This window comes from Phlebotomus argentipes, unplaced genomic scaffold (genome assembly GCF_947086385.1).
Source record: "Phlebotomus argentipes unplaced genomic scaffold, Phlebotomus argentipes genome assembly scaffold_18, whole genome shotgun sequence".
Taxonomy (NCBI): Eukaryota; Metazoa; Arthropoda; class Insecta; order Diptera; family Psychodidae; genus Phlebotomus; species Phlebotomus argentipes.
In genome coordinates, this window is record NW_026776177.1 from 10,645,513 (window position 1) to 10,669,465 (window position 23,953).

Genomic DNA, 23,953 nt, shown 5'->3' on the forward strand with positions numbered 1-23,953 from the left:
CGATTTATTTTAACAGATAATTCATGAATTTACCTTACATCTCTTGTCATTATTATCTTTACCATTGAATTTCATATGGTTTCTTTTTTATGGAATACGAAGCAAATGAGGATTTTATAATAGTGTCATTGCATATGTGTAACATAATATCTCTCATTATGGCTAATAAAGATTGGAATGAGATTTCATCTATACACACAATATAATATTTATGCTCCTTTGCCACTCTCATCGCAAATACCTTAGCTCTTAGCATCTAGTCTCATACAGCCCACTGCGTCCAATGTAGCGCACCCACTTCACCACATCGTGATCCGAGTAGTTCAGTTTGGGCTCAAAGACTTTCAGATAGCGCACCTGCAAGGCAATTCGGTGTTAATCATTCAAATCCTGGGAAAATCCACCACAATCTCACCTTGAATCCGGAAGGTGCGAATGGGACTTCGAAGTTCATTGAAATGGGCGGTCTGGTCCATTTCTTTTTGGTATCCGTCTCCAGCAATTCAATCTCCGCCGACAATTGCGTCTCCTTCATCCCAGCCATTCTCTTGATCCTGACAAATGAATCGAGCATCAATTTGATATTCATTTTAGGGGTGAAATTGCTCATACTCACTTCCACACAATTGCATTCTCCGACGCCTTGTACTTTGCCTTGCCCTTCAGACAGATCAGTTGCACTCCCGAAGTGTTGAGGGGCGTGGGAATCTTCACCTCAATCTTCTGGCCCAGGAGAGCTGGCTTGAAATTCGACTTGAGCACCACCTTCACCTCCATCTTGGTGCGCCCCACTTCGCGCACCAGCGGAATCACGCGGAAGGGCAGCGAGATGTCCTTAGTCGTGCGATAGCGCATCAGTTCAAACTCTCCGTCCGGCGGAATGAAGCTGATGGAGTGTTCAGTTTCGAATTTGCTCAACTTGACGCACTGATGAAACTGACAATCGTCAATCACCACCACGGGCTTCCCAGAGCGTGAGGTTTCAGATTCAGAGTTGCCCGAGATGCCGCCGCGTCCCTTCGCCTCCATCACGATCTTATCGTTGATGCCGAACTTGCACTCGGGCATGCCAGAGAGGTAGGACTTCATCACCACCTTGCCGGCCACGTGGGCGGAGAGCACTTGCCCCTGCGGGCTCATCAGGAGATTCACATACTCGAGGACGTCGAGGAACAGTTCATTGCGACGATATTTGATACCCTCACGGCGCCAGCCAATCTGCCCAGTCACTTGGGATGTGATCTGGGCCTGTTCCTCCTTCGTGGCCGACTTAATGCCCTGCTGCGTAATGAAAGTCTTCAGGACGCCCGTATCGGTGTTCTGGGGATAGCCAAAGTCCAGAATCTCATCTAATAGTTCGTAAATGAGAACAAAGTTGTTCTTGATGTTCTCCTCTGAGATCTTCCCGAAGTACGATTGCATGACATCGATGATTTTGAGCAGAAACTCAAAGACCATGGCTGCATTCACATTCTGCTTGGTCACGGCAGCCAGCCAAATGTTTGCACGCTGAAAACAAGAGGATCAGACAAAATCATGAGATTGCTGGTTCTCAGAACAATGTGCCACAGTCAGGAAGTCTACCTTGATGTGGAAAAAGCTTGTCCGGGCGATATTTGTGACCGGAGAGCGCACTTGTTGCCTGGCATGAATGACATTCACTCTAAATGCATCCACAGCATTCCTGCCGATGTCATCTCTGTACACCCGGGAGATCAGCACCTCTCCTTTGTGATTGTACACAAACAATCCGCCAATCATCTTTCCCGATGGCGACTTCCCTGGAAAGACAGGAAGAGAGATAGTAAGAAATGGGCGGAAATGGCAATGGGTTGAAATTGGGAGCCATGTCAGTGGAAGAAGAAGAAGAAGCCCCATCTTCGAGGCGGTTTTCCGCCCAAGAATTCTAGTTGTGATGTAAATTTTCGATAGAATTTTCACAATTGATACAAAATCTTCTATCTGTGAGTGGAAATGAAAAGAAAACTTACGGATTTTCCCTCTAAATTGGCTTTTTCCGGGGAGGACCTGTTTGACAGCGCACTGGGATTTTGACGTCACTGATTTCCGCAAGGTGACGCTGCAGTCGTATGGGAGGCGCACATTTCTGGACATCGCGCGTGGCCGGCATTGTTTTGGTTTCCTCTCTAAAAGAAATTACACCTTTTATCTACGAAAAATGGAAGAAAACAAGATTTCAAAGAAGTCAAAAGCAGTGCAACAGAACCACAAGAGTGCGAAGAAGAAGAAAAAGCAAGCAGAAGCAGAAATAAGTGAAGTTTCTGAAGTTTCTACAATTAGTATCGCAGTTCCGGGATCGATTCTGGAAAACGCTCATTCCTTGGAGCTGAAGACGTACCTGGCAGGACAGATAGCACGGGCGGCTTGTATATACAATGTGGATGAGATTGTAATATACGATGACTCGGCGAGCACAGCGTCTTCTGATGGAGAAGATCAGACGGCGAGAAAAGGGTGCTGCTCTCAAATGGCAAGGATTCTGCAGTATCTGGAGTGTCCACAGTACCTACGAAAGTTCTTCTTTCCCCTGCACAGGGATTTGAAGTTCTGTGGGCTACTGAATCCTCTGGATGCACCTCATCATTTGCGCCAAAACAACGACTTCATGTTCCGAGAAGGAGTTGTCACGGAAAAGCCCACAAAGACCGGCAAAGGAAGCAATGTTAACATTGGTCTAAGGAAGGATGCTTATGTGGAGGAAACCCTGACACCTGGGATAAGAGTGACGGTGAAATTGTCTGATCAGAAGGAAGGAAAAAAGGTTCGAGCAGCTGTTGTCTCTCCTGCGCTTCCGAGACAGGAGACTGGAGTTTATTGGGGTTACAGCGTCAGGATAGCTGAAACGATTTCCCAGGTCTTCAGCCAATCTCCCTACGAGGATGGATACGATTTGACAATTGGCACTTCGGACAGAGGAACGAAGATTCAGGATGTGCAGGAATTGTCTTTCAATCATGCTCTTGTGGTGTTTGGAGGCGTGATGGGCATAGAATACGCCTTGGAGAATGACAACCAACTGAGCACCACCGCGGCCGAATTGCTGTTTGATCACTATATCAATACAGCACCAAAACAAGGCTCCCGGACGATTCGCACTGAAGAGGCAGTCTTGATCTCTCTAGCGGGCTTGCAGGACAAGCTGAAAGCTCGACATGAAGCGAAGGCATTCAATTTATTCAGCTGTATTCCTCAGAGTCAGGATACGCGACAGCACCAAGGAAGAGGTGAGAGTTTTCATTCATTTTCTCTCAAAGCTCACTTCTCAATGTCAGTCATTCGGAATTTCAGATCACTGACGGGCATATTGATAGCCATGCTGGCAATTTTGGGTTCCGGATGTCTCCACTCAATATGATACATCCTCAAGAGGCGACACACGAGCGATTCGACTTCCATCTCAGCGAAGCGACGGCCTACGCACATTCTGGTGCCGAAGCCAAAGGGAAGATACGTGAAGGGATGCGTTGAAGCCGTTACTGGACATGTGATCTTGCTGTTTTCCGGACGAATCCATCGCTCTGGTAAAAATTCCGATGCTCTATCGAAATATTTCTCCTCCATTTGAGACACTTGGTTGCCCATCACGACGTCAGTCTGGAAGATTTTCCTGACTGTCAGCGGAAAGATTTAAATAGAAATTGTTAAAATGTTCTTACGCCCTTTGGAATGTGGTATCCCATGAGAGTAATGTCCTGTCCAGTGGTGCGGAAGTTGCCAAAAGTCACAGGATACACCCTCAGTGCTTCTTTTATGCACGCCCTCAAGTAGGGCATGTTGCTCATGTTTTCAGTGGTCAAAGGAGAAGATTTCTCAGGCAAAATCTTCAGCACCGCTTCCCTCAATTTCTCTTGCTTATCGGGATTTTTGGCCAAACAATACAAGACAGCAAAGGCAGCACTTGAGGTCTGGAGATAAGATTGAACAAATCATTTCACTCCCGAGTTAAACCATAAAGTAATAAGTTACCGTGTCAACTCCTGCAAAGAGAGAATCCATAACCATAATTGTAGCCACTTTGGGATCAATTTCCAGCAGTTTCTTCAGAACTCCCTCATTCTCAGCGTCATCAGAGCTTTCCTTCACTTTTTTAATGCCAATATTGACGTAGTGTTCAATAGCTCTTGAAGATGAATATTTTTGAAAAATATTTTAAAGTGAGCATACTTTATGAGACATCAGGAATACTCACTGGAGAAGATTATCTGTGCTCTGAGTTAGTTTACGATAATTCGACGTTGGGAAGTATTTCCAAAGAGATGGCATGAAGTTCAATTTGAATGTGTACTCAAAGAACACTTTAAGATCCTGGAAAAGGGAATATTTGGTTGTGTAGTTTTCTTAAAACACTCTTGTCATTTCTCACCTTCATGATTGTATGCATATTTTCATTGGAGGTGTTCTCAAAGATACCAAGGCGTGTGTCCATCGTGATTTGCGCAATTGACTCAAGAGCCCACATATTTAATTCAGCATAGAAGTCCGCGGGCGTTTCCATTGTATTCTTATCTCTCAAAGAGTGCAGTCTCTTCACAAAGTCCTGAGTCACTTCGTCAACAGCCGGGACGTACTTTCTCGTGATTTGGGGCTTCATCATGGCTGCATTCACTTTCTGCCGGAAATCCCACCAAGAAGGTCCCTGACTGCAGGTAGAAGTATTTAAATTATAGGGAAAGTTTTGGAAAATGCTGTCTTCTTCTTACTCTACTGCAATTCCAACGACGCCCTGATAAAAGTCCTTCTTGTGCACACTTCGATAGTAAACCATCGTGTCGAGGCCTCGCCTTATCGGATAAGCTCCCTGGGTCTGAAAGACCGTCTTGTAGGCTTCAGGATCGTAAACCAGGATGGCATCTCGTCTGCCAAAGATTCCAGGCAGTTTTGAAATGTCTCCGTATTCATGCCTGACTGCCGCTAGGAAGTCAAAGAAATCCTTCTTGTAAAACTTTCCGCCGGGCATAAAGCTGGTCACAAAGTTGATACGACTTGGGCCAGGGATTTCATCGTACTGTCGAATAGAGTCCACTTCAAGTGTCGCCGCAGTTGCTGCAGCATATTGGCCCTCCTTTGTTGATGTGTGCTACATGGGAATGGAAAAGTCACGACACTCATTCTAAACTTGAGAAGAGTTAAATAAAATAATATAGCGATGATCAATGAAGAAAGTGTGTGGCAATGGTTCACACACTTTTATTTTAGAATCCGGGAGAGATGAGAAAATTGCGTCTTTTTCAATTCAATTTAATCGCAGTTTTTATATGGTAAATTGAGAACAGGCGGAAAAATTACCACTTTTTGAATTCCTCTAATTAGGAAAATTTTGCTGACGCTGTTGCGCAAAAAGAGACTAGATTTTAGCAACATCACGACTGCTTGCCAGTTCAATTGATACTGAGGAGGAACACATCAAATTTCTTTATCAAAGCGATTGTAGTTCGACCTTGAGAGCTTTTTTCGTCAGCCAAAAATTTGATTACAAATAAGAGAATATTAAGAGAACAGATGTGTGCTTATGGAGCTTAAAAAAAATATTTGAATGTTGTATTTCGTGGAAAGTTCACAGTCAAGGATGAACGTTGGTTTGAGAAATAATTCGTTGAATGAAATTTGAAAAAAATTGTGGAGATGCCGGGGATTGAACCCGGGACCTTTCACATGCAAAGCGAACGCTCTACCAGCTGAGCTACATCCCCTTTTTGAATCGTCGAACAATAATTTCTTCTCCCCAAATATACGTATCCATTTACATTTGTCGACACACACAATTGCCATTAAAGTTCTGACTTGTGGTCGTAAATGTTTTATGCAATCGATGACAGTGTTCTTATTTTGTAATTGAAAAGTATCGCGTTCTAGCAGTTTTGTTACAGAATTTTCCTCCTGAAGCAGGAGTGCTCTCTTTCGGCAACAGGGTCAACCAGAAATGCGAGAAAGTGCTGCAATTCTGCAGTAAACTGATCTTCTTCTTCTTTCTTTGGGCATCCAACCAGCCATTTTGTTGATTCTGCTAGAAAGGTGCTGCAATTGTCAAGATGAGAGTGTAGTCCTCGCAAAATATACTCGACATTTGTGCTTATCACAGTGAATTCTAGCTCGCAAGAGTCAAAAAATGCGTGCAAAACGTCTCTAAGTGGCGCCACGTGTTGAAAAGCAGTGAAAAATTGTGCAAATTGCCGCGGAATTGCGACTTTCAATTGTGGAATGCAGAAATCGTGAATGCCGTCATTTGTTATTTTATAGTACTGGAATCCTGCTGCCAGATATAATTTCACTATTTACTTCCCCATTCACTCCCGGTATAGAGTTTTTGGGCATACATCGTTTCGTAGACTCGTGAGCAGTGGACAAGAGGACTGTGTGATTAGAATAAGAATTTGTACACATGCGAAGAGAAATGAGGCGATTAAATCAATGCTGGCTCATTCTAGCAATTCTGTATGGCAGCACAATTTGTTTTGCTGCAACAGAGAAGGTAAAAATTTCTACTGCTGCTCCCTCAATGCAGGTGCTGAGTAGGAGTAATCACTTGATCCATAATATGCAATTATACTGTGACTCGATAAATGCTTATTGGTTGCTTACTAGCCAAAGATTTACTGCATAGTCATGGAAAATTCGTGGTATTTTCGTGTGGTCTGGACAATTTACATTGTTCTGTGGCTTTTCTAATTGGAAATTTCGCCCTTTTAAATTTAAAGGGCGCAGCCTGACGTCTCTCGCTATAATGCTTGATTGAGAAATGACGGCCAAAAATTTTTAGAATATGACTTGCTCCATCATTTCCGGGATAGATTTTTTGTTTGTTAATATCCTTAATATGTAACTTTTAAAAAATCAATTCTATGAAAGACGCAAAAGCTCCTCATGAACCCCCAGATTACATTCAGTCAACCTTTGTTTATATGTAAACTCGACTGAATTCGACGGACGGAAATCTTCCTTCTTTTTATAAATATAGAAGAATGACTAAAGGCAGCATCCGCATGAATATACAGAGTTCCATTTTTGAGATCAATTCAATGAAGAGATGTCTCATGGCGTTAACGAGCATCCCATACATAATTATGATTTTTACATGAATCTCGTGATTTTGTGTTTGCAAAAACACGTCCTTATCAGTCGGAGCAAAAAGTCACGGGAAATATCTAAGAATTTTTTCAACAAAATGCTTAATACGCTACTTTAGATTGAGAATAATCAGTGAATTCGTGGAAAGGAACGTCATTCTGAATAGCCAAGTGACATTAGTACCTTTTAATAGAGACATTAACATGTACAGCTCTCGTGCCCTTATAGGTCATAGGTTCAATTGTTGGAAGAGAAGAAATTCTGCCATACAAATTGAATTACTGTAAGGCAGGTTATAAGAAGCAAGAGTTGGATAGAATAAATTACCTATTGGAATTACGTACATAATGTAAGTGTTGGGAAGGGGAAGAGCGAGAAGTTTGTGAGTCAGCGCAGTTCGAGGCTATTGATTTTTATATCTTCCTGCAGTTTTCTTGCACATCTTGATTAAAAATAAAAGTTGAAATGTGACACAGTAGATTGCAAATTTGCAAAAGCGGTGACAGTGCGAAAAGAAGCTCCCAATTGTTGGTGTTGTGTGTCCTGGAAGGGAATATTGATTGGACTCTCTGTGAATATTCTTGTGTAGTTGAGATTATTTGCAGAAATCCTAGTATTGTAAAAATTTCTTAGATTTATTAAGATTATTGTCTTACTAAGATGGAGTATGCGATGTTCTAGGCAAGGTAATTAGAGCTATTGTGAAAACTACCTAAAATGCAAAGCTTTGAAAGTGCCTAACAATCCATATTGCATCCTTCAATGTGGGATTTGGTCCAGATTTCAAGGTTGTTTGCACAAGGACGAGAAATAGGAAACTACGTCATAGTTTTTTACCACCCTAAGTCTTATGGGAGAAAAAATACCTTCCCGCAAAATTAGATGGTTGATATCAACAATGACGAAACTGGGCGTATCTAGTATTGTTCTAGGCACTACACAGAGAGAAACAATGACTATTTGTTTGGTAAAAGTTGGTAAATGACTGACAAGTTGGAAGCATAGGAAAATTTTAGCGACATGAAATATTTTATAATTAGTTTAGAGGGTTCAAAGTGTGATAGACTGAAGCAATGTTGTTCAATGTGTTTAGTTTTTCGATTAGAGTGTGTAGTTGACACGTTTAAATAAGCGTGGCCTGAATATATTCACACATTTGGCCCATATATACTATTGACCTTCTGGTTGAAGAGGAACTTTATCCTTAATGCGAAGACGACTGAGGAATAATGCATGGATATTTTCTGTGTTCTCTCCCAGACCCAGGCTGATGCAGCGTCAGCCTTGACGAGCAGTACAATAAGTAACAGTGGCACACCCAAGGATGAAATTTACATTGACGACGAGAGTCTCGAGGGATCTGGCGGTCGAGGCGAGGTAAGGAGTGGAAATTAATGGAGGGTTGGCAGTAATATATTGTCTCTCATGCGCCAAACGTGTGAAATGTGATGAACAATTTGCAGATTCGCGATGATCTAGAGAAGGAGCCTGACTATTCTGGATCTGGTCTTGGTCCGGACGACGAGGACTCTACGTCGCATCGCCACCAATTAAATCTCAACACAAATAGGAATAAGGATAGACAGAGAGGTTCGTCTCTGGACTCTGAGGATGGATCAGGTGATGGAGATGATGATATTGAGATGGATTTGGATGAGAAACATGAGGAGAAGAAACCCAAACCACTCTACCCCAACACAAGTGACGACGAAGACATTGACAGTCAGTGCATGGCTTGGTTTTATTATTATTTTTTCTTTATTATCAATTTCTCATATTTACATTCATATCTTGATTTTCGAGAGCATAAGTTTTCACCGCAGCTGGGCTCTTGATTTTGGCGAGCTGATAAAATGGCTAAAACGCGTGCCGTATTTCATAACATTCTCTCTTCACTGTATTTAACAATTGTGACGAAAAATTTGTACATATTTCATTTACTCATTCGCATTTTATTCACATCAATTTACATTATTACATTTTGTGATTTATTTTTTTGGTTCACGCTCGGAAACTTGCGCAGAGCAAAATCAAGAAAGGAAGAAAAAACACTCATTATAAACTGAAATTCTCTATCACTCTGATGCTATGAGCTTTTTGCGACAAATGTGATTAAGCTTTTACATTTTCTTTGTGCAGTCGATGACCCGAGAACCAATAGAAAGGATAAAGTGAACCGACCACACGAGGACCCAGAAATTGATCTGACAGATATTGATCACAGTCACAGTACTGATCGTCCAGACTCGCATAGTGAAAGCAATAACGAGGTGTTCATCATGAATACAAAGCCGGAAGATCGAACAGCGTCCTTCTTTGCTCAGCCAGGAATACTAGCAGGTGAGTCAATTATATTTGAATGCTCTTACTTCTAAGTACGATTGCGATTCAAGTGAAAGAACTGGGTACTAAGATATCTTTGCATCTTCCTTCCAGCTGTTATTGGTGGAGCCGTCGTGGGACTTCTATGTGCAATTCTTGTAGTGATGTTCATCGTGTATCGAATGAGGAAAAAGGATGAAGGTTCTTACGCCCTCGATGAGCCAAAGAGATCGCCCGCAGTGAACTCTTATGCTAAAAATTCTAATAATCGTGAATTCTATGCATGAGACTACTAAAAATACTTTTTTTTAAGTGAGTTTCTTCTGTCAGAAGAAATTATGTGAGGGCGTCAGTTAATCAATTTGCAGCAATTGCGATTATCTGAATTGCATGAAAGGAAGAGAAAGAGAGAAAGAAAGAGGGAGAGAGAGAGAGAGGAGTTGTGTAGAGTAAGGAAAAAGAAGCAGTAATACGAGTAATACCCAATAATTACGAAAGTATGACACGGAGCTTATTGAATCCAGTTTTTTATTATATATTGTATACTATCGCGCATATACAGAAAACTATTGTTTCCTCCCATATTATTATCATATTATGAATAACGTTTTTTTCTCTTTTCTCCTTATAATTTATTTATATTCAGCCATAAATTTTGGCAAATATATAGAGAAAATGCCCCTCACTGTTTTTTGATGTGTCATAATTGGTCCCCCGAGGTAGTTTTTAAGATATGGGCATGATCTTGTTTTCTTGGCTGAGTGGCTGGAAGAACTATCAACTGTTTTCTGAATATCCACAAGCAATTCTCATATTCGAGGCAGCGCAAATTCTGAATAACCCGTAACTTCGAGTAAGGCATTTTGTGCTTTTTCTGTATTTTCTGCATCACAAAACTAATGTTATGGCTGTTATTCTAGGGAACTTTACGTTGGCAGTTAAGGCATCTCTTTAGTTGCGAGGCAAAATCTCATCTACGGTTGATTTCTGCAACATTCGTAGATTTTTACTCATCGGATGAAAAGAGGGACGTTGATGTATTCACACTGTTTTCTACGTAAATGTTGATTACTCAAGAAAATGACTGGTAAAAAAATGAATGCTTCTCCTATCGATAACAGATTATATATGAAAAAGAAAGAGGGTTACAATAAATATCGCAATGTTTGTAAATTAGAAATAACATATTGAATAAGTTATATTTATATTGTATAGTAACTGTACAATAGGAACACTATCGATTCACGCACATGCTTCGAATTTTGGTTTCAACTCTTGCTTCACTTTCTGCTCCCTGGAATGATAAAGAATTTTCTTTGAAAACTGATTAGAAGACAAAAAAAATAAGAGAAAAATAATGTTTGATGAGTAGAGTTTGGAAGAAGAAAAAATCATCGATAAATATTAAAATTAAGATCACAGCTCTTAAATTGTTTACCAGTAAATTGTCATTGGTGTTCAATGTTGTGTACGCTGACCTACATTACTTCGTAAATGACAATCGTATGAATAAATTGTGAAAAAGATTCAGTATAAATCAAAAATTGATACTCTCAGAAAGACAATTCAATATGTCATCTTCATTTCCTATGCAAAAACCACCAAGAGAATCTCGAAAGAGGCATTTGCCTTGCTGAATTTTTCAACGGGACTCACAAAAACGGAGCATAAAGCAAGATTACACTGAGTAGTTTATTAACACATATGTTTTTTAGTTAAATTTCTCACCCTCACAAGATGTCTCAGTAAATTGCATTCTCGTAAATAGGATAAATCTTTTTGCATAAAACGCAATCTTTTTGAAAATTTAGAATGGATAAATAAAATTTATAGAGAATGAGGGAAAGAGTTCAGAGTATTGTAGCTTCTTTATCAAAAAAAAGAAAAGAAATATAAATACACAAAAAGTAAGAGAACTATTTGAGCTTATAAGAAACCTTTTGATTTCCTTACTAACCTTATTTAAACGTATGCTCACCTTACATAACATGACATAGGCGAGACCTTTTGCATAGAGTCTAACATTGATTTAATTTTTATAGGACTTAGAATTTGTGCCATGTTTTATACTGCTCCTAGTTATATATGAAATCAAAAGAATATATTAGATATTGCCTTGACAAGGAGTGAAGACACAGTTGTCATGCATAAATAGTTGCATCGCAAAAATTATTTAAAGAAATATATATGATAATAGTCATGGCAAAAACATCCTTATAAAAATGTACCCAAAATTATTTGTTGGAGAGTCTAATGAAGAGAAATTATAGTAATAATTACTGTAAAAGTGGATACTTATGATTTCAGAGTCTTTTTCTACATTTTTAATTTATATATGAAAAAATATCACCTTCCATTCATACATTAATTTAGAAGAGAAAAAAGGAATTAGAAATAAATAAAGAAAATCATAATACATATTATTAAACGTACTAAATAATCTGGATAGATAGTAGCTATTTAAGATACTGTATCGTGGGGACAAAATCAGATGTAAATAAAGATTCTGTCAAGAACTATTTCTTTTTGAGGAGACTCACAGATGTTCTTTGGAGTTCAGGTTGGCTATGATTTTATATTTCATGTTGAATGTGTTTTTCTTATCACTACAGATGGCGCTTTTGGCAACTTTGCTGCACCTCAAAACTCCGGAATGTGGACAAAAAGCGTCTTGGGAGGAGTGCTGTGTGGCAGGAAGGCCTTGTTTTGCAATCAAAATTTATTCTGTAAATTCACCGCAATTTCTAGACGCCAGACGAGTTCAGTGTGTGTCACAAAGTCGAACGGACGACATCTCAAAGTCTGTAGTCTGAAAGTAAATCGTAGTTCTGCATAGTAAATCCTGAGGAATGGCTCAACTCCTGAGGCAGGTGAGTTGATAAACATGCATTCAATTGTTTTCTTTTGAATATCTCGAGAGGAGATGTCCCAGTCACTTGCGTGACTTGCTTTCACCGGATCGGCGCTTCTGCACTTTGGACCGTATCGCTGAGGTCAAAATGCCTTTTACGATAGTCTACCTTCATGAGCCTAATGGATTAATTTACGTAAAATTTCTTATCAACTGCGTACTTTTTTACACTTTGGAGTAATCGGCTAAGAGATAATTGGAGACGGATTTTTCTCGGTTCTTTCCCGAATGCCATTAACTACTCTTAAAGTGATAATATAATTAATGACATTAATGACCTATATAATAATTATAGTTGTTACTTTATAACTTTTAGATTGTCCGCTCAACAGTTCTCCCGGGCCGGAGGTTTAGTACCCAAGCTCCAGAGGCGTTGGGGCCCAGTTTCCGGTTGTCTGATGTCCAGTATGAGTTCCAGCAGACGGCCCGGAAGTTCGCTCGTGAAGAAATCATCCCAGTGGCCCCACATCATGATCGCACCGGCGAGTATCCGTGGGACATTATAAAAAAGGCCCACGGATTGGGTCTGGTGAACCTTCATATACCTCAGGACATCGGCGGAATGGGACTCAATGTCCTGACAACGTGCATTGTAAACGAGGAGCTGGCTTATGGCTGTACAGGTATCTTCACAGCCATGGAAGCCAGCACCCTTGCTCAGACACCAGTGCTGATTGCCGGCAATGCTGAGCAGAAGAAGAAGTATCTGGGCAGATTGCTGGATGAGCCTCTGGTGGCGGCATATGCGGTCACCGAACCAGGAGCAGGAAGTGATGTGAATGGAGTGAAAACAAGGGCAGAGCGTAAGGGAGATGAGTACATCCTCAATGGCCAGAAGATGTGGATTACCAACGGCGGCGTGGCGAATTGGTACTTTGTTCTGGCCCGCACAAATTCCGATCCCAAGGCTCCAGCCAGTAAAGCCTTCACTGGATTCATCGTTGAGCGCGATTTCCCGGGAGTCACGCCTGGAAGAAAGGTTTTTTGCACAGCATTTCCAGCTCGTGGGATCAAAATTTCTTAATTTATGATCTTTCCAGGAAATCAACATGGGCCAGAGAGCGTCAGACACGCGAGGAATCACCTTCGAGGACGTGAGAGTGCCCAAAGAGAACGTGCTGATAGGCGAGGGAGCGGGATTCAAAGTAGCTATGGGTACTTTTGATAAAACCCGCCCTCCAGTGGCGTCCGGAGCGGTTGGCCTGGCCCAGCGCTGTCTGGATGAGGCCACGAAGTACGCCATGGAGCGGAAGACGTTCGGCGTGCCGATTGCCCATCATCAAGCGGTGTCCTTTATGCTCGCCGATATGGCCATTGGCGTGGAGACCGGCCGGATGGCGTACTGGCGATCAGCCTGGGAAGTGGATCAAGGACGCCGGAATACTTACTATGCCTCCATTGCGAAATGCCATGCCGCCGACATGGCAAATAAGATCGCGTCAGATGCCGTGCAAATTTTCGGCGGGAATGGCTTCAATTCTGAGTATCCAGTGGAGAAATTGATGAGGGATGCCAAAATCTATCAAATCTACGAGGGCACGAGTCAGGTGCAGAGACTGATCATTTCCCGTGAAATGCTAACAAATCAAGGCAATAAGTGAGAAAATGCGATCATATTGGCGGGGATTTCAGCAAAATTCGTTCAATTCGCTCCTGAAGGCGCCCTTTACTGCGGACTCGGGAATAATTGCCAAAACTGTGTTTTGGGAATAAATAAGCTATTTTTCACTATATTTGTGTACTTTAATTAAGGTATTTACCACATTTAACATCAATAATTTATCGCGCTTCCTTACTCCTTTGTGTTCGGTCAAGTTCATGAATTGCAGCGACAATAGATACACATTTCATATTTCACATTTCACTCTCATACCACCAATCATTTGCAAAATACGAACATATAACGAGATATTTCAGTCCCGCGCAGTTTGCTGGCCCAGATTCTTGGGGATGCATTTTGTTTCGCGCCCGTGACGTCATTGGCCGCCTGAATTGGCATGCGAGGACGCGAGTGTGGCGAATTGAGCACAGAGGGCGGCGCGCGCGATAGAGGAGACGATGGTGTGAGACGGAATTAATGGACAGCGGCAATTTTGAGCTCTCGAGATATCGTGAAAAAACAGTCTCTTCCGCGACTGTTGTCGTCCAATTGCCGGTGCAATCACGAGTGTGGGCGTGAGTGAACGTGAAAAGAGTGACTGGGTGCGCGGTGTGGCGTGACTTGATGGGGAAAAGGCACCACATCTGATCACTGGGGCTTCCTTTTCCTCGCATCCCAGCGAGCTGTGCACGCACACAGAGAGAGAACTGAGGGGTTCAATGTCATGTTCATGAACGGCGATTGTGTGTTAGTATGGCAGTAGTGTGTGAGCGAATGTGGCGCTCTCCGCCGTCATGAATTCCAATCTAGAATAATGTCGAACACGGGAGTGTAAGTGCTGGCCTACAGACCTAATTTTCACTGGGTTTTCATTTTCACTGGCTCTCCGGGAGCGCTCCTTCGGCATCCTGGCCATGGTGCTCGTGTGTGACACGACAGTGCACGCGTGAGGGGTGGATTTGGTTACAGAAAGCGAGACTGGCATCTGCCCTGCATCCTGTCGCCCCCAAAGTGTTGTGTCCTAGGAACTTGCCAAGTGTTTGACTCTGGAGGCCACGGCGAGGGGAAAGATGCCCGACGAGGAGACTCCAACGGGAAGTACGGCCACGACGCGCATTGCCACGAGTAGCAACTCCAGCGCTTCCGGGAGTGACTGCCTCCTCGATGGTGGGGGTGTTTGTGAGAAAAGTGGAGTGATTGTGGAGCTGCCGCTCAATCATGACCTCGAAGCGCCCGTGGACGAGTCCGGATGCACCCTGATGCCTGACCAGTCCTCCCAGCCGTCCCTGGACTCCCTGGACGTGGACAAGGCGGACGTGATAGCCTTCGAGGAGGCTTCTGAAGGTGAGTCCTGCGCCTAATCTCCCTTTCCAGGTTCACAGATGGATGCTGGGTGGCTTCGTCTTCAGCCAACATTTCGCCTTATTCCACGCTGCGCAGTGTTTTTTCTCAACTCCTTCATCTCGAGAATGGAAAAAACAATTCACTCTCGCGATCCGTGGTTGCCACATTTAACCCAGTCGACAGCGAGACAAGGAGATCCCCATGTGGGGACAGGTGGTGTGACTGAGACAGAGAGCTCGTGGTTTTGGGCACTTTTGTTGGAGAATTATGCAACAATTGGGACGCCAAAAAGTGTCTCTCTTTTGCCCAAATGTCACTCTCACACCCTCTCATGCGCCAGCGGCGATCCTCTGTCGCGCGACAGGGACAGAGCCTGGCCAGCAGGAATCAGTGAGTCTCGGTGATGATTGAGTGGCCGATTCGGGGGCCCAGAGTGCGAGTGGGACGACGCGATGAGGAGTGATGAATATCATTACGCAACAAAGTCTGTATTGGTCTCTTGGCGCGCGCGTTTTTGCTTCCCATTCGGACTCCCTTTCCCACAATCTTCGCAGTGAGTGTGGTTGTGGCCCAGCTCCCTGGTGATCCCATTTCAGATGGGATTCATATATTCCACTCTTCTGTTGGGCACCAAAAGTCCTGTTAGACACTTCCTCTCTTGCTTCGCTGATCGTTCTTCGCTGCTTCTTTTTTTTTGGTTTCTGTGCTGGGCGACCTATTCAGTTCAGTCAGTCCGATTAGAGACATCATAGTGCAATTAAATTGATTTATCCTATCGTGCTATTGCAATTGAGGTCTTAAATGTCTTCTCTTCTCACTGGCCGAGACTTCTAGAATTCCTCTACGAAATCATCTGCTCGAATTGAATTTTTTCAACATTTCTAAGACATTTTCTTGCAAGACCTGCTATTAAGACATCTTTCTGGACATGCATGAATTTTAGTAGTTTAGTACGCAAGCCATGAAATATAGGAGTTTTCTGAGAAGTCATCATTAATAATCATCTTTTCGCAATATTACACAATGATATCATATTGAATTTCCCGAATTGGGGAAGTATTGTGATTCATCTTACCAGAATTAAGTTGCAATGATTTGTATTCTTACCTGTTGTTATTTTTTGAATAATACATGTCTTGAGAAAAGTGTCTTATCAGATTGGTGAACCTGTTGATTTAATTCTTCGTTTTGTTTATCGCTTTCTTTTGAATTGCATTCGATTACGTTTGTGGGAAAGTAAACAAATTACGTCTGACGGTTTTTTGGCCTCAGACGCGCGCGTCTATTGTTGATTATTTATGAGACCTGCGATACGGATTAGGCTGTTTTTGCTCGCTTGGCCGCACTTTCTTTTGCCGGCTTGAGAAATTCAGTGAGAAATCGTTGGCTTCTTCATGACTTTAACCTTGTCGACAATTGCAATATTACAATATCGATATGCGAGCATTTGCCAATGTTTCTTTTTCTTCATGTCTGTTGGGAAACTTGTGGTGTTTTCTTGCAAAAGGGAAAAATTTGGAGTGCCATGATGAGTCTCTGTGGATTTGGCAATAATTAAACACTTCCTCTCGCTTTTCAGGGGGATTTCTGATGGGAGAGAGAATGTCCATAAATTTGCCACACATGCCATACAAATACTAAGGAGAAGATATCAAACAAAAAAAAACGAGGCACACGAAAGTTTGCAAATTTATTCAAGATGGAATTAATTTGGCAACATCGAACTATGGTGGAAACAGGGAAATACACAATAATGAAGTTAATTCACAAATACATGCTGGGGGACGCCAAAGTCCAACAAATGATCATAAACATGGGCAGAATGAGATGGAGTGAGTGAAATTCTAGGCGGCGAGAGTGAATCGGTGGCAAGTCTCGTGTGAGTGAGAAATATTAAACCGCGCACTGGGGGAGAATCATTCTGAGAAATTTGATGCCACAATTCCAACTGGTGATCTTGTTCTTTCACTCCTGGGAAGAGGCACAGTGAAACCTGCAAATTGCTCAATGGGTTTTCTATTCCATATTACAGTGAAAATTTGTATGAGGAAAGCTGCAAGCAACAAAAATTCATGTGACGGCGATTTCATCGTGAAATCCACCTGAAAAATTTTCACTTTTTCTATGAACTTTTAAACATTTCCGTTTCCATTTTCATTTTCGTCACAAGTTCACTCGTCGACCAATACAAGCACACACTTGCCAGCGGAATGAGTTAGGAAGTGGGAGTTTAGAGGCGCTGTGATTCTTATTTATGCCGAGTTGTAAGAGATAAGAAAATAGAATAGGGATAGAAAATATTCGATGACACGTTTTCCTTTTTAACAGGTTTCACGCCTCGGTTTTAAAACTGAGCCAATATGCATTATACTCGGTTTAAAGATCTATTGCAATAAGATAGCATCGCTAAATATTTTTACAACTGCAACCAAGATTAGAAGACTATAGTTTTGTTGTCCAGTGCAAACGCATTATTTGTGCTTAGACATACGTTTATTGTTTTCCTGGGAATATTTTTAATTGCGCTTTTCAGGAAGTTTGTCGTATGATCTGAATTGTAACCTTTTTCGGTCGGCTCAAGTGCCATAGCTGCGATATCTCAAGAGCCAATGCCAAAATGGCGATCGTGTGGCGAAATAGTGAATCACTGGAGTTTTTCATGCGCAAGAGGGAATGTTTCAGGAGGCAAAACACAACTGTGGGATCTTCTTTTCCTGCATGGAAACCATTCACTGTCCGCTGATGGCGTGAGAAATGACCCATCTTCGATTCATCGTTGGTTCTTCTGCTTCGTCGCCACGTTCGTTTTCGTGTGGTTTTTCTTGAGGGGGGACGTACTTTGGTGTCAGTGGGACATTCTATAGAATGGCCGATAGAACGTGACTTGAGAGATGAGGGCGAATGTGTGAGAGAGCTTCAACACACATGGCATAGATTCAAATACAAGCTCAAGTGCAATCGAAAGCGATGGTTTATTTACTAATTTCAACAACACTCGTTGGGAATTCTTACAGGGGTTCTTAACATTTTGATGATATGGTATTTTAAAGGCGGACTTTTTCATCGATCGGCCACAGTTGATGGATCTTTGAGCTTTTGTGGTGGAAAAAGATGGCCAAAAGCGGTTGATGGAGGGAAAAAGCTAAATTCACTGTCAGTGAAGCTCATGAAGCGGCTCCAACATTGTGATTTAACATGCGGCAATTTCAAGGTAAACCGCTTGAGATCGCGAGATCTCTCCATAGTCATTATTCACTTTTCTTCTCAAATTCACGACTCGCACTTTAGGTGATTTTTTTTCTTGCCTCTTCTCTCGCTCATCTTGGAACAATTACAAATTGTTTCATGTTTACTTTGCCATGCAAGAGTTTTGCTCTTTGCCCAACAGGCTAACCATCTTGTAATGTTTGCAGGGCGCATTGAGGAAGGAAGGTGTTATCTTTGATTGCGGTATTGAGAATAATAATGATTTGGTGTGTGTTTTCCATGGCATTTCATCTGTGTTTTATGAGGAGCTTTGATTGGACCTGTGAAGAAAAACACGATGTGTTGAGAAACAAACAATAAATTTATACTCTGAAAATGTATAACTGGGTCAATAGAATTCTAATATAATGTAATATGTGAATTTTTATGGCAGAAAATTGGATTATATGTGCGTAGCATGACTGTGCAATGAATTGAGATTTGTCATATTTGATAGGGTGCGCTTGAACATCCCTAGAATAGAAGCTTTAATTAATTGATAATAACGAATTTATGCAAATTTTGAGCCACTTCTCGTGTCCCAATTTTACACCTTTTGCAATTTTCATCATAATTGCCGCAATGGAGGCGCCAGGTATTATTTCTATACTCTCACTCTCATTTTGCGATGAGGTACGTTTGAGAATCTGGGTTAAAATGTATGACTTTTCTCGAGAGCTTTTGGGATTGTTATCAAGTGCACTCCTGTCGATCATCCACAGAGACATACATAGTAAATTATTATTTTTTTCGGCTAGTTTTTCTGTATATATTTTCCATATCAAATGAAATTCAGACCTTGTAACAGAATTTTTTTTCTTCTCTAATTTATGTACATCGCCGATTGAATGCACTGGTAAAATTTAGCATGTGTGTGTGTTTCACATTTTTTTTCCACTATTTAGTGAGATTATAATTAGTTTGGATGGGATTTTGTGATGAAACAGCCATGACAAATTATTTATATACATTTTTTTAAACAATTTCGCGCGCGCGAGAAGGGAAAGGAAATTTCCAGCCGAAAATTGTTGGGGAGGTCAATTGTGACATGTAGAATCTCATTAAAATTCCACTTGAGTGTTGCCTTGTCGGGAGCTTTGGTGGGGAGAGGGACATTTCAGGGGCTGCAGCTGTGCTCAGGGGTTGGGCTCTGGGGCTGGGCCAGCGTGTCAGTAGGTCACCTACTAACCGTGAACTAAAAAAGCTCTCACAATTGAGGTCTCGTGTGAACTTGAGACAGTTTCTCGTGAATCCTTGGGCGAGCTTTTTTTTCTTCTTGACTCGTGGTGAGGGAGTGAAATATTGTGTGATTATAGCGCAGCATAGCATTTGACAAAACTACCCGGTGACTCCATCTCTTATCTGAGCTTTCGGCCATGCTTCGTCACTACATAGGTTTAATTCTATGGCCACATTTGGCGAGTGTGCGAACGAGATGGAGCGAGATGAGATGATTGTGTGTGGTGATCGCGAAAGTGATTCTGCATCTGTCTCACTCTCGCTTGAGTCTGAACATGAAAACTATATTGAGTGTGTTTACCCATCTTGCAAAGTGGGCCACGGTTGCGTTGTGCTATTTTCAATGGAATCCACCATCTCGTGAGATGGTGAGAGTGAGACGCAGCATCACGAGTGAATTGTTGTATGAATGAGTGAGAAGATTCATGCTCTTGAGGAGAGCTTTTGGCACTATCCTGCAGCATAGTATTAGGGGAGACTCAGGGAAGTTTTGAATCGAATTTAGCTTTTAACTTGAGCGGGGTTTTATGGAATGCCGGAGAAGGTAAAGAAGGAGAAAAATGATATATGACAGAATGTGTGTTAAACAATTATCACAAATGAATCAAAGGGCAAAATGGCTTTTAGTGCAGATTTGAATATCTTAACCAATTGTCCAATTGAAAATTATTATTAAAATATTTTTAATGTTAAAAGCTTTCTTCATTCATTGAAACAAGGGAAACAAGTGCATTTTAAAGTAATTCGTTAAAAGTATCAGAAAGAATGTATTAAACCACTCCATGAACAAAATTAGAACTTGTTTACATTCACCAGATTTTCAGTATTTTTATTAATATTAAATTATTAACGAAAAATGAATTGAAATCCACATTGATTATGATTTTGCCCATGTAAGCTAAAAACGACGATACATAAAATTGCCCTTTAGTCGCACAGAAACTCGGGACATTCGGTTGGTTGTCTTATTAGTTTAATCTATAGAATTTCACGTGATAAGTTTGTCAAGGAAAAAGACTCTACAAAAATACACTGTTTGACCTTTTAAGATGTTCCATCGAAAAAAGTGTCCTTAGATAAAATTGAGATGATTGTACAAATAGTGGTGTTCAAGGTGTTTTTTGCCGAAATAATCTCTGCGTGATGGTTTTTCATTTTTTATAGGGGAAAGCTTAAGACTGCATTTCCATAATTGTATGGATTGTGTGGCATAATAGAGAAGATGATGATTGTGGGGACAAGTGTGACAAATGAAATAGAAATGAAGCAAATAATAATGGGGAGAGATAAGGAGAAAGAGTGTGAGAGAGACAGAGAAAAAAATCAATGAATCTGAGCGCGCAATTCACGCGCCGTATGGAAAAGTCTGTCATGGTCACTGTGTTAGTGTGTCAATGTCTACGAGCTTTTCTCTCTCTTTCGCTCACTCATCCGATATTGAAGTGACTAAATGAGTTTTATTAATAAGATTATGTGTACACCTCACGACAGAGAGAGTGTGTTTAATTTGAATTGCTGATTTGGCGCTCCCGGGGCGCCTCCTGGCTTGAGGAGGGCGTCTGGTTGGGACCTGTGGTGGAAACAAGGGCGATGCGCTTTGTTTTCAGCACTGCAGGGGATTCCTTGGCGTGACGTCACCGCCGATTGAACACTATAGCATGCAACGGGCACAGAGCTGTCAGGGACACCGTGATTTCTAGTGTACTAGGTCTGGGTTGACTGGGGAACTGTGTCAGTGTCACATTTTCTTGCACATCCACAGCTCCTTTTCCCTTGGAAGAGTTCCTCACATAGACAGGGTTTTGTGTCCTGCTGGAAAATGGGTCCCCTCGTGAGTCATCAGCGTGTGGCACATTTTTTCCTACTCCACACATGCCCATTCACTGAGAAGTACAATTTTGTGTACAACTTTTCAATACAACACTTCTCTCTCATGGGTGGAAACTGTGCCAGTGGGCCAAGGACGAGAGTGTGTTTTTTGTCTCCTTTTTTCTCTTCTTTTATATATTAATTCATTTGGTAAATATAGAGAGACAACCTCAGAATAAGTGGCAAATATTGAGCATTACATTTTGAGATGATTTACAGAGTCTCTCTGACTCAATCGTGTCAAATGATATGCTTTAAATTTTCATTAATTGCTTTTCAATTTTTCAATGGTAATGGAGAAGCAATTAGAGAAGCTTAAGCATTTTATCAATTTAGAAAAAAATAGTGTGAATACGAGATGGTTAATAAATGAATGTAGGTCATTCCAATTTTAATGATACTTTTTTCTCTCTGCATTTTTAATAAAAACTCCAATTACATGTATCAACAATTATGGTGCTTTTTTCATGCAGAATTTTACTCTAGAATACATTTTGTAAAAATGAATAATTGGGAACCTCTCCTCAGGGAGAAATGCAAATTTTGCCCAGAGATTTATGTTGAGATTCTGTTATGATTTATTTGCAGAACCTTTTTAAAGCAGAGAGGGAAATTCAAGAGCAAAAATACCTAATAACTCCTCATTTTAGAAATCAATTCACGCCGGGATTTTTCTGGCATTTCACCAAGTAGAAATGGTATGCGACTGAGAGTATTTCTCATTCTAGTAAAATCTCACAAGTACTCATGATAATGAATGAGGAGAAATCCCGAAAGGAAAGAAACTTGGAGCGCGTATGTGAGATAAAAGGAATCTTTCTTTCTGTTTTGATGTCCTATTTTTCTGAATTGTATTTTTATCGCCAATCTCAATGCATTTTCTGTGAGGAATATATGCTCTTTTTTCGTCGCCCATTCAACCTCTTTTTCTCTGGTCGCGCGCTTTTTTACAATCGAGCACTCACGAGAATGAAAATTGGGTCAGTCGAGAGAAAATGTGCGACAGTTTTCAGCAGAATTTGAGCAGATTTTCAATGCAAATTCACATAAACAAGAGTTGAAATTAGGTGCGATTCTCACTTGATTGTGGGTGTGTTTCTGTTGTCAGTCGATTGTGCGATGTTATGCAATTTGTGGGCCTAAGATATGTGTCTCTCTGTACACAGAGAGGCTTTATCGAGTTAAAGTACAAATTTTGCTGTCTGGCTTACAATACACACCATCCCATGTACACATTGGTTATTTTGATAATCAATTCACCTACTGACCCACTTTTCTTATCGATCATCCTTTCATGGTGTTTCATTTATTGAAAACTCTTCGATGATAATTCTCCGCTATACATCATATTTTAAGTGCCATGAGTGTTATTGTTTTTTTTTATTTCTACACAACTCAATCAATAGTGGGTGGAATTTGATGAATTTTATCGGAATTTTCATCGGCATTTGAAGGAAATTCCATTGAGATTTGTTTAAATGCTTCTCTGACAAAACGATCTGTTTCACTATCTCCTCAATCGTGCATGCTTTTTACTATAGAATCTTTTAACGTACGCAAAATTGATGAGTTTTGATAAAAAAAATACTATAGAATTTTTTTATAAGATAAACGAAATGGAAAAGATATAAGATATAACATTTAAGATTTAAGATCTTGTTTTTTTTCTAATTAAACTTTTTGAGATTGATAAACTAATAATAAGTGTTAAATGATTTCATAAATTTGTGTGACTGAATAAATTTAAAAATTATCTTCTCCATGCGTGAGCATTTAGTGATAGTTGTATTGTTGAAGATTTATGTGATAAGGTCTTAAAGATAATTGATTGCTACATTTCTCAATTAAATAGCAATATCTACAAAGTTTTGCGTAAGAATTGCCGAGCTTTAGAAGCCAGATGATGATGGATAAGAGAACGCATTGAAATGTATACTAAATTGCCACTGCTGACCATGTATGGCAGGCAATTTGCATCCATCTCTGAACAAGCATATGTAGAACTTTTTCTGATATAGTGAGAGTTTGCGAGAATTGAAAAAATAAATCACACAAAATGTGTAGAGCGTCAATTTGGCCGTTAAAAAGCGATTCGATTGTGCGTAACAGCAGTGAGTGAGAAAGAATGAGAGAAACATTCAGTAAATTTATAATTTTCTAATATGTGTCAAGGGCACTTGAGTGTATCTCGTCTTTGAGCGGGTGGGAAGTCGCGAGGGGCACACAGTCAGCCGCTGTGTGTTGAGATAAACTCTGAGTTCTAGTAATTATGCACACACAGAGAGCTAATTTTCTTCACACCTTTTCTCTTGCATTTTCGGGGGGAAATTTTACTA

The 23,953-nt window shown here is 40.9% G+C and overlaps 6 protein-coding genes and 1 non-coding gene across 9 annotated transcripts in view; 4 read left to right on the forward strand and 3 right to left on the reverse strand.

The window, feature by feature from the left end:
- Positions 1-79: 79 nt before the first annotated feature.
- LOC132260965 (AP-2 complex subunit mu) lies at positions 80-2,065 on the reverse strand. The gene is made up of 5 exons (XM_059759406.1): positions 1,992-2,065; positions 1,585-1,781; positions 617-1,509; positions 416-554; positions 80-357 (listed from the first exon to the last, which is right to left on the reverse strand). The coding sequence occupies exons 2-5, from the start codon at positions 1,759-1,761 to the stop codon at positions 250-252; spliced, it is 1,317 nt and encodes a 438-aa protein (XP_059615389.1). The 5' UTR covers positions 1,762-1,781; positions 1,992-2,065; the 3' UTR covers positions 80-249.
- Positions 2,066-2,068: 3 nt separating this feature from the next.
- Positions 2,069-3,423, forward strand: LOC132260967 (putative methyltransferase C9orf114 homolog). Its single transcript, XM_059759409.1, has 2 exons — positions 2,069-3,245; positions 3,310-3,423. The coding sequence occupies exons 1-2, from the start codon at positions 2,180-2,182 to the stop codon at positions 3,315-3,317; spliced, it is 1,074 nt and encodes a 357-aa protein (XP_059615392.1). The 5' UTR covers positions 2,069-2,179; the 3' UTR covers positions 3,318-3,423.
- On the reverse strand, positions 3,173-5,405 carry LOC132260963 (probable cytochrome P450 12b2, mitochondrial). Its single transcript, XM_059759405.1, has 7 exons — positions 5,308-5,405; positions 4,722-5,098; positions 4,385-4,661; positions 4,211-4,326; positions 3,988-4,141; positions 3,678-3,926; positions 3,173-3,615 (listed from the first exon to the last, which is right to left on the reverse strand). Exons 1-7 carry the CDS (start codon positions 5,380-5,382, stop codon positions 3,277-3,279), a joined length of 1,587 nt encoding a protein of 528 aa, XP_059615388.1. The 5' UTR covers positions 5,383-5,405; the 3' UTR covers positions 3,173-3,276.
- Positions 5,406-5,638: 233 nt separating this feature from the next.
- On the reverse strand, positions 5,639-5,711 carry Trnaa-ugc (transfer RNA alanine (anticodon UGC)). Its single transcript has one exon. It is a non-coding gene; the product is annotated as a tRNA-Ala (tRNA).
- Positions 5,712-6,030: 319 nt separating this feature from the next.
- LOC132259714 (syndecan) lies at positions 6,031-11,924 on the forward strand. Of its 3 annotated transcripts, none has more exons than XM_059757456.1 (6): positions 6,031-6,490; positions 8,347-8,463; positions 8,550-8,808; positions 9,226-9,426; positions 9,523-10,261; positions 10,329-11,924. In XM_059757456.1, exons 1-5 carry the CDS (start codon positions 6,401-6,403, stop codon positions 9,693-9,695), a joined length of 840 nt encoding a protein of 279 aa, XP_059613439.1. In that variant the 5' UTR covers positions 6,031-6,400; the 3' UTR covers positions 9,696-10,261; positions 10,329-11,924. The 3 variants fall into 3 exon arrangements, with proteins under 3 accessions (XP_059613439.1, XP_059613440.1, XP_059613441.1); XM_059757457.1 differs by having other exon boundaries at positions 8,550-8,706; XM_059757458.1 differs by having other exon boundaries at positions 8,550-8,676.
- Positions 11,925-12,093: 169 nt separating this feature from the next.
- On the forward strand, positions 12,094-14,052 carry LOC132260162 (medium-chain specific acyl-CoA dehydrogenase, mitochondrial). The gene is made up of 3 exons (XM_059758118.1): positions 12,094-12,278; positions 12,636-13,298; positions 13,360-14,052. Exons 1-3 carry the CDS (start codon positions 12,258-12,260, stop codon positions 13,918-13,920), a joined length of 1,245 nt encoding a protein of 414 aa, XP_059614101.1. The 5' UTR covers positions 12,094-12,257; the 3' UTR covers positions 13,921-14,052.
- A 321-nt stretch (positions 14,053-14,373) lies between these two features.
- The window catches only part of LOC132260161 (nuclear hormone receptor FTZ-F1), a 39,520-nt gene continuing 29,940 nt past the window's right edge, over positions 14,374-23,953 (forward strand). Inside the window, 1 exon segment of the mRNA XM_059758117.1 lies at positions 14,374-15,263. Coding sequence (XP_059614100.1) covers positions 14,990-15,263 — 274 coding nt within the window. The 5' untranslated portion in view covers positions 14,374-14,989.

Bases quoted from the DNA above. Each gene is read 5' to 3' on its own strand.
- LOC132260965 (XM_059759406.1), bottom strand. From the start codon at position 1,761: ATGATTGGCGGATTGTTTGTGTACAATCACAAAGGAGAGGTGCTGATC. The intron at 555-616 runs GTGAGTATGAGC...TTCATTTGTCAG, and splicing joins GAGAATGCAATTGTGTGGAA to GATCAAGAGAATGGCTGGGA. The intron at 358-415 runs GTGAGATTGTGG...ATTGCCTTGCAG, and splicing joins TCGCACCTTCCGGATTCAAG to GTGCGCTATCTGAAAGTCTT.
- LOC132260967 (XM_059759409.1), top strand. From the start codon at position 2,180: ATGGAAGAAAACAAGATTTCAAAGAAGTCAAAAGCAGTGCAACAGAAC.
- LOC132260963 (XM_059759405.1), bottom strand. From the start codon at position 5,382: ATGTTGCTAAAATCTAGTCTCTTTTTGCGCAACAGCGTCAGCAAAATT. The intron at 3,927-3,987 runs GTAACTTATTAC...TCTTATCTCCAG, and splicing joins TCTTTGCAGGAGTTGACACG to ACCTCAAGTGCTGCCTTTGC. The intron at 3,616-3,677 runs GTAAGAACATTT...AAAATCTTCCAG, and splicing joins GATACCACATTCCAAAGGGC to ACTGACGTCGTGATGGGCAA.
- LOC132259714 (XM_059757456.1), top strand. From the start codon at position 6,401: ATGCGAAGAGAAATGAGGCGATTAAATCAATGCTGGCTCATTCTAGCA. The intron at 8,809-9,225 runs GTCAGTGCATGG...TTCTTTGTGCAG, and splicing joins TGACGACGAAGACATTGACA to TCGATGACCCGAGAACCAAT. The intron at 9,427-9,522 runs GTGAGTCAATTA...TCTTCCTTCCAG, and splicing joins TCAGCCAGGAATACTAGCAG to CTGTTATTGGTGGAGCCGTC.
- LOC132260162 (XM_059758118.1), top strand. From the start codon at position 12,258: ATGGCTCAACTCCTGAGGCAG. The intron at 12,279-12,635 runs GTGAGTTGATAA...TATAACTTTTAG, and splicing joins TGGCTCAACTCCTGAGGCAG to ATTGTCCGCTCAACAGTTCT. The intron at 13,299-13,359 runs GTTTTTTGCACA...TGATCTTTCCAG, and splicing joins GAGTCACGCCTGGAAGAAAG to GAAATCAACATGGGCCAGAG.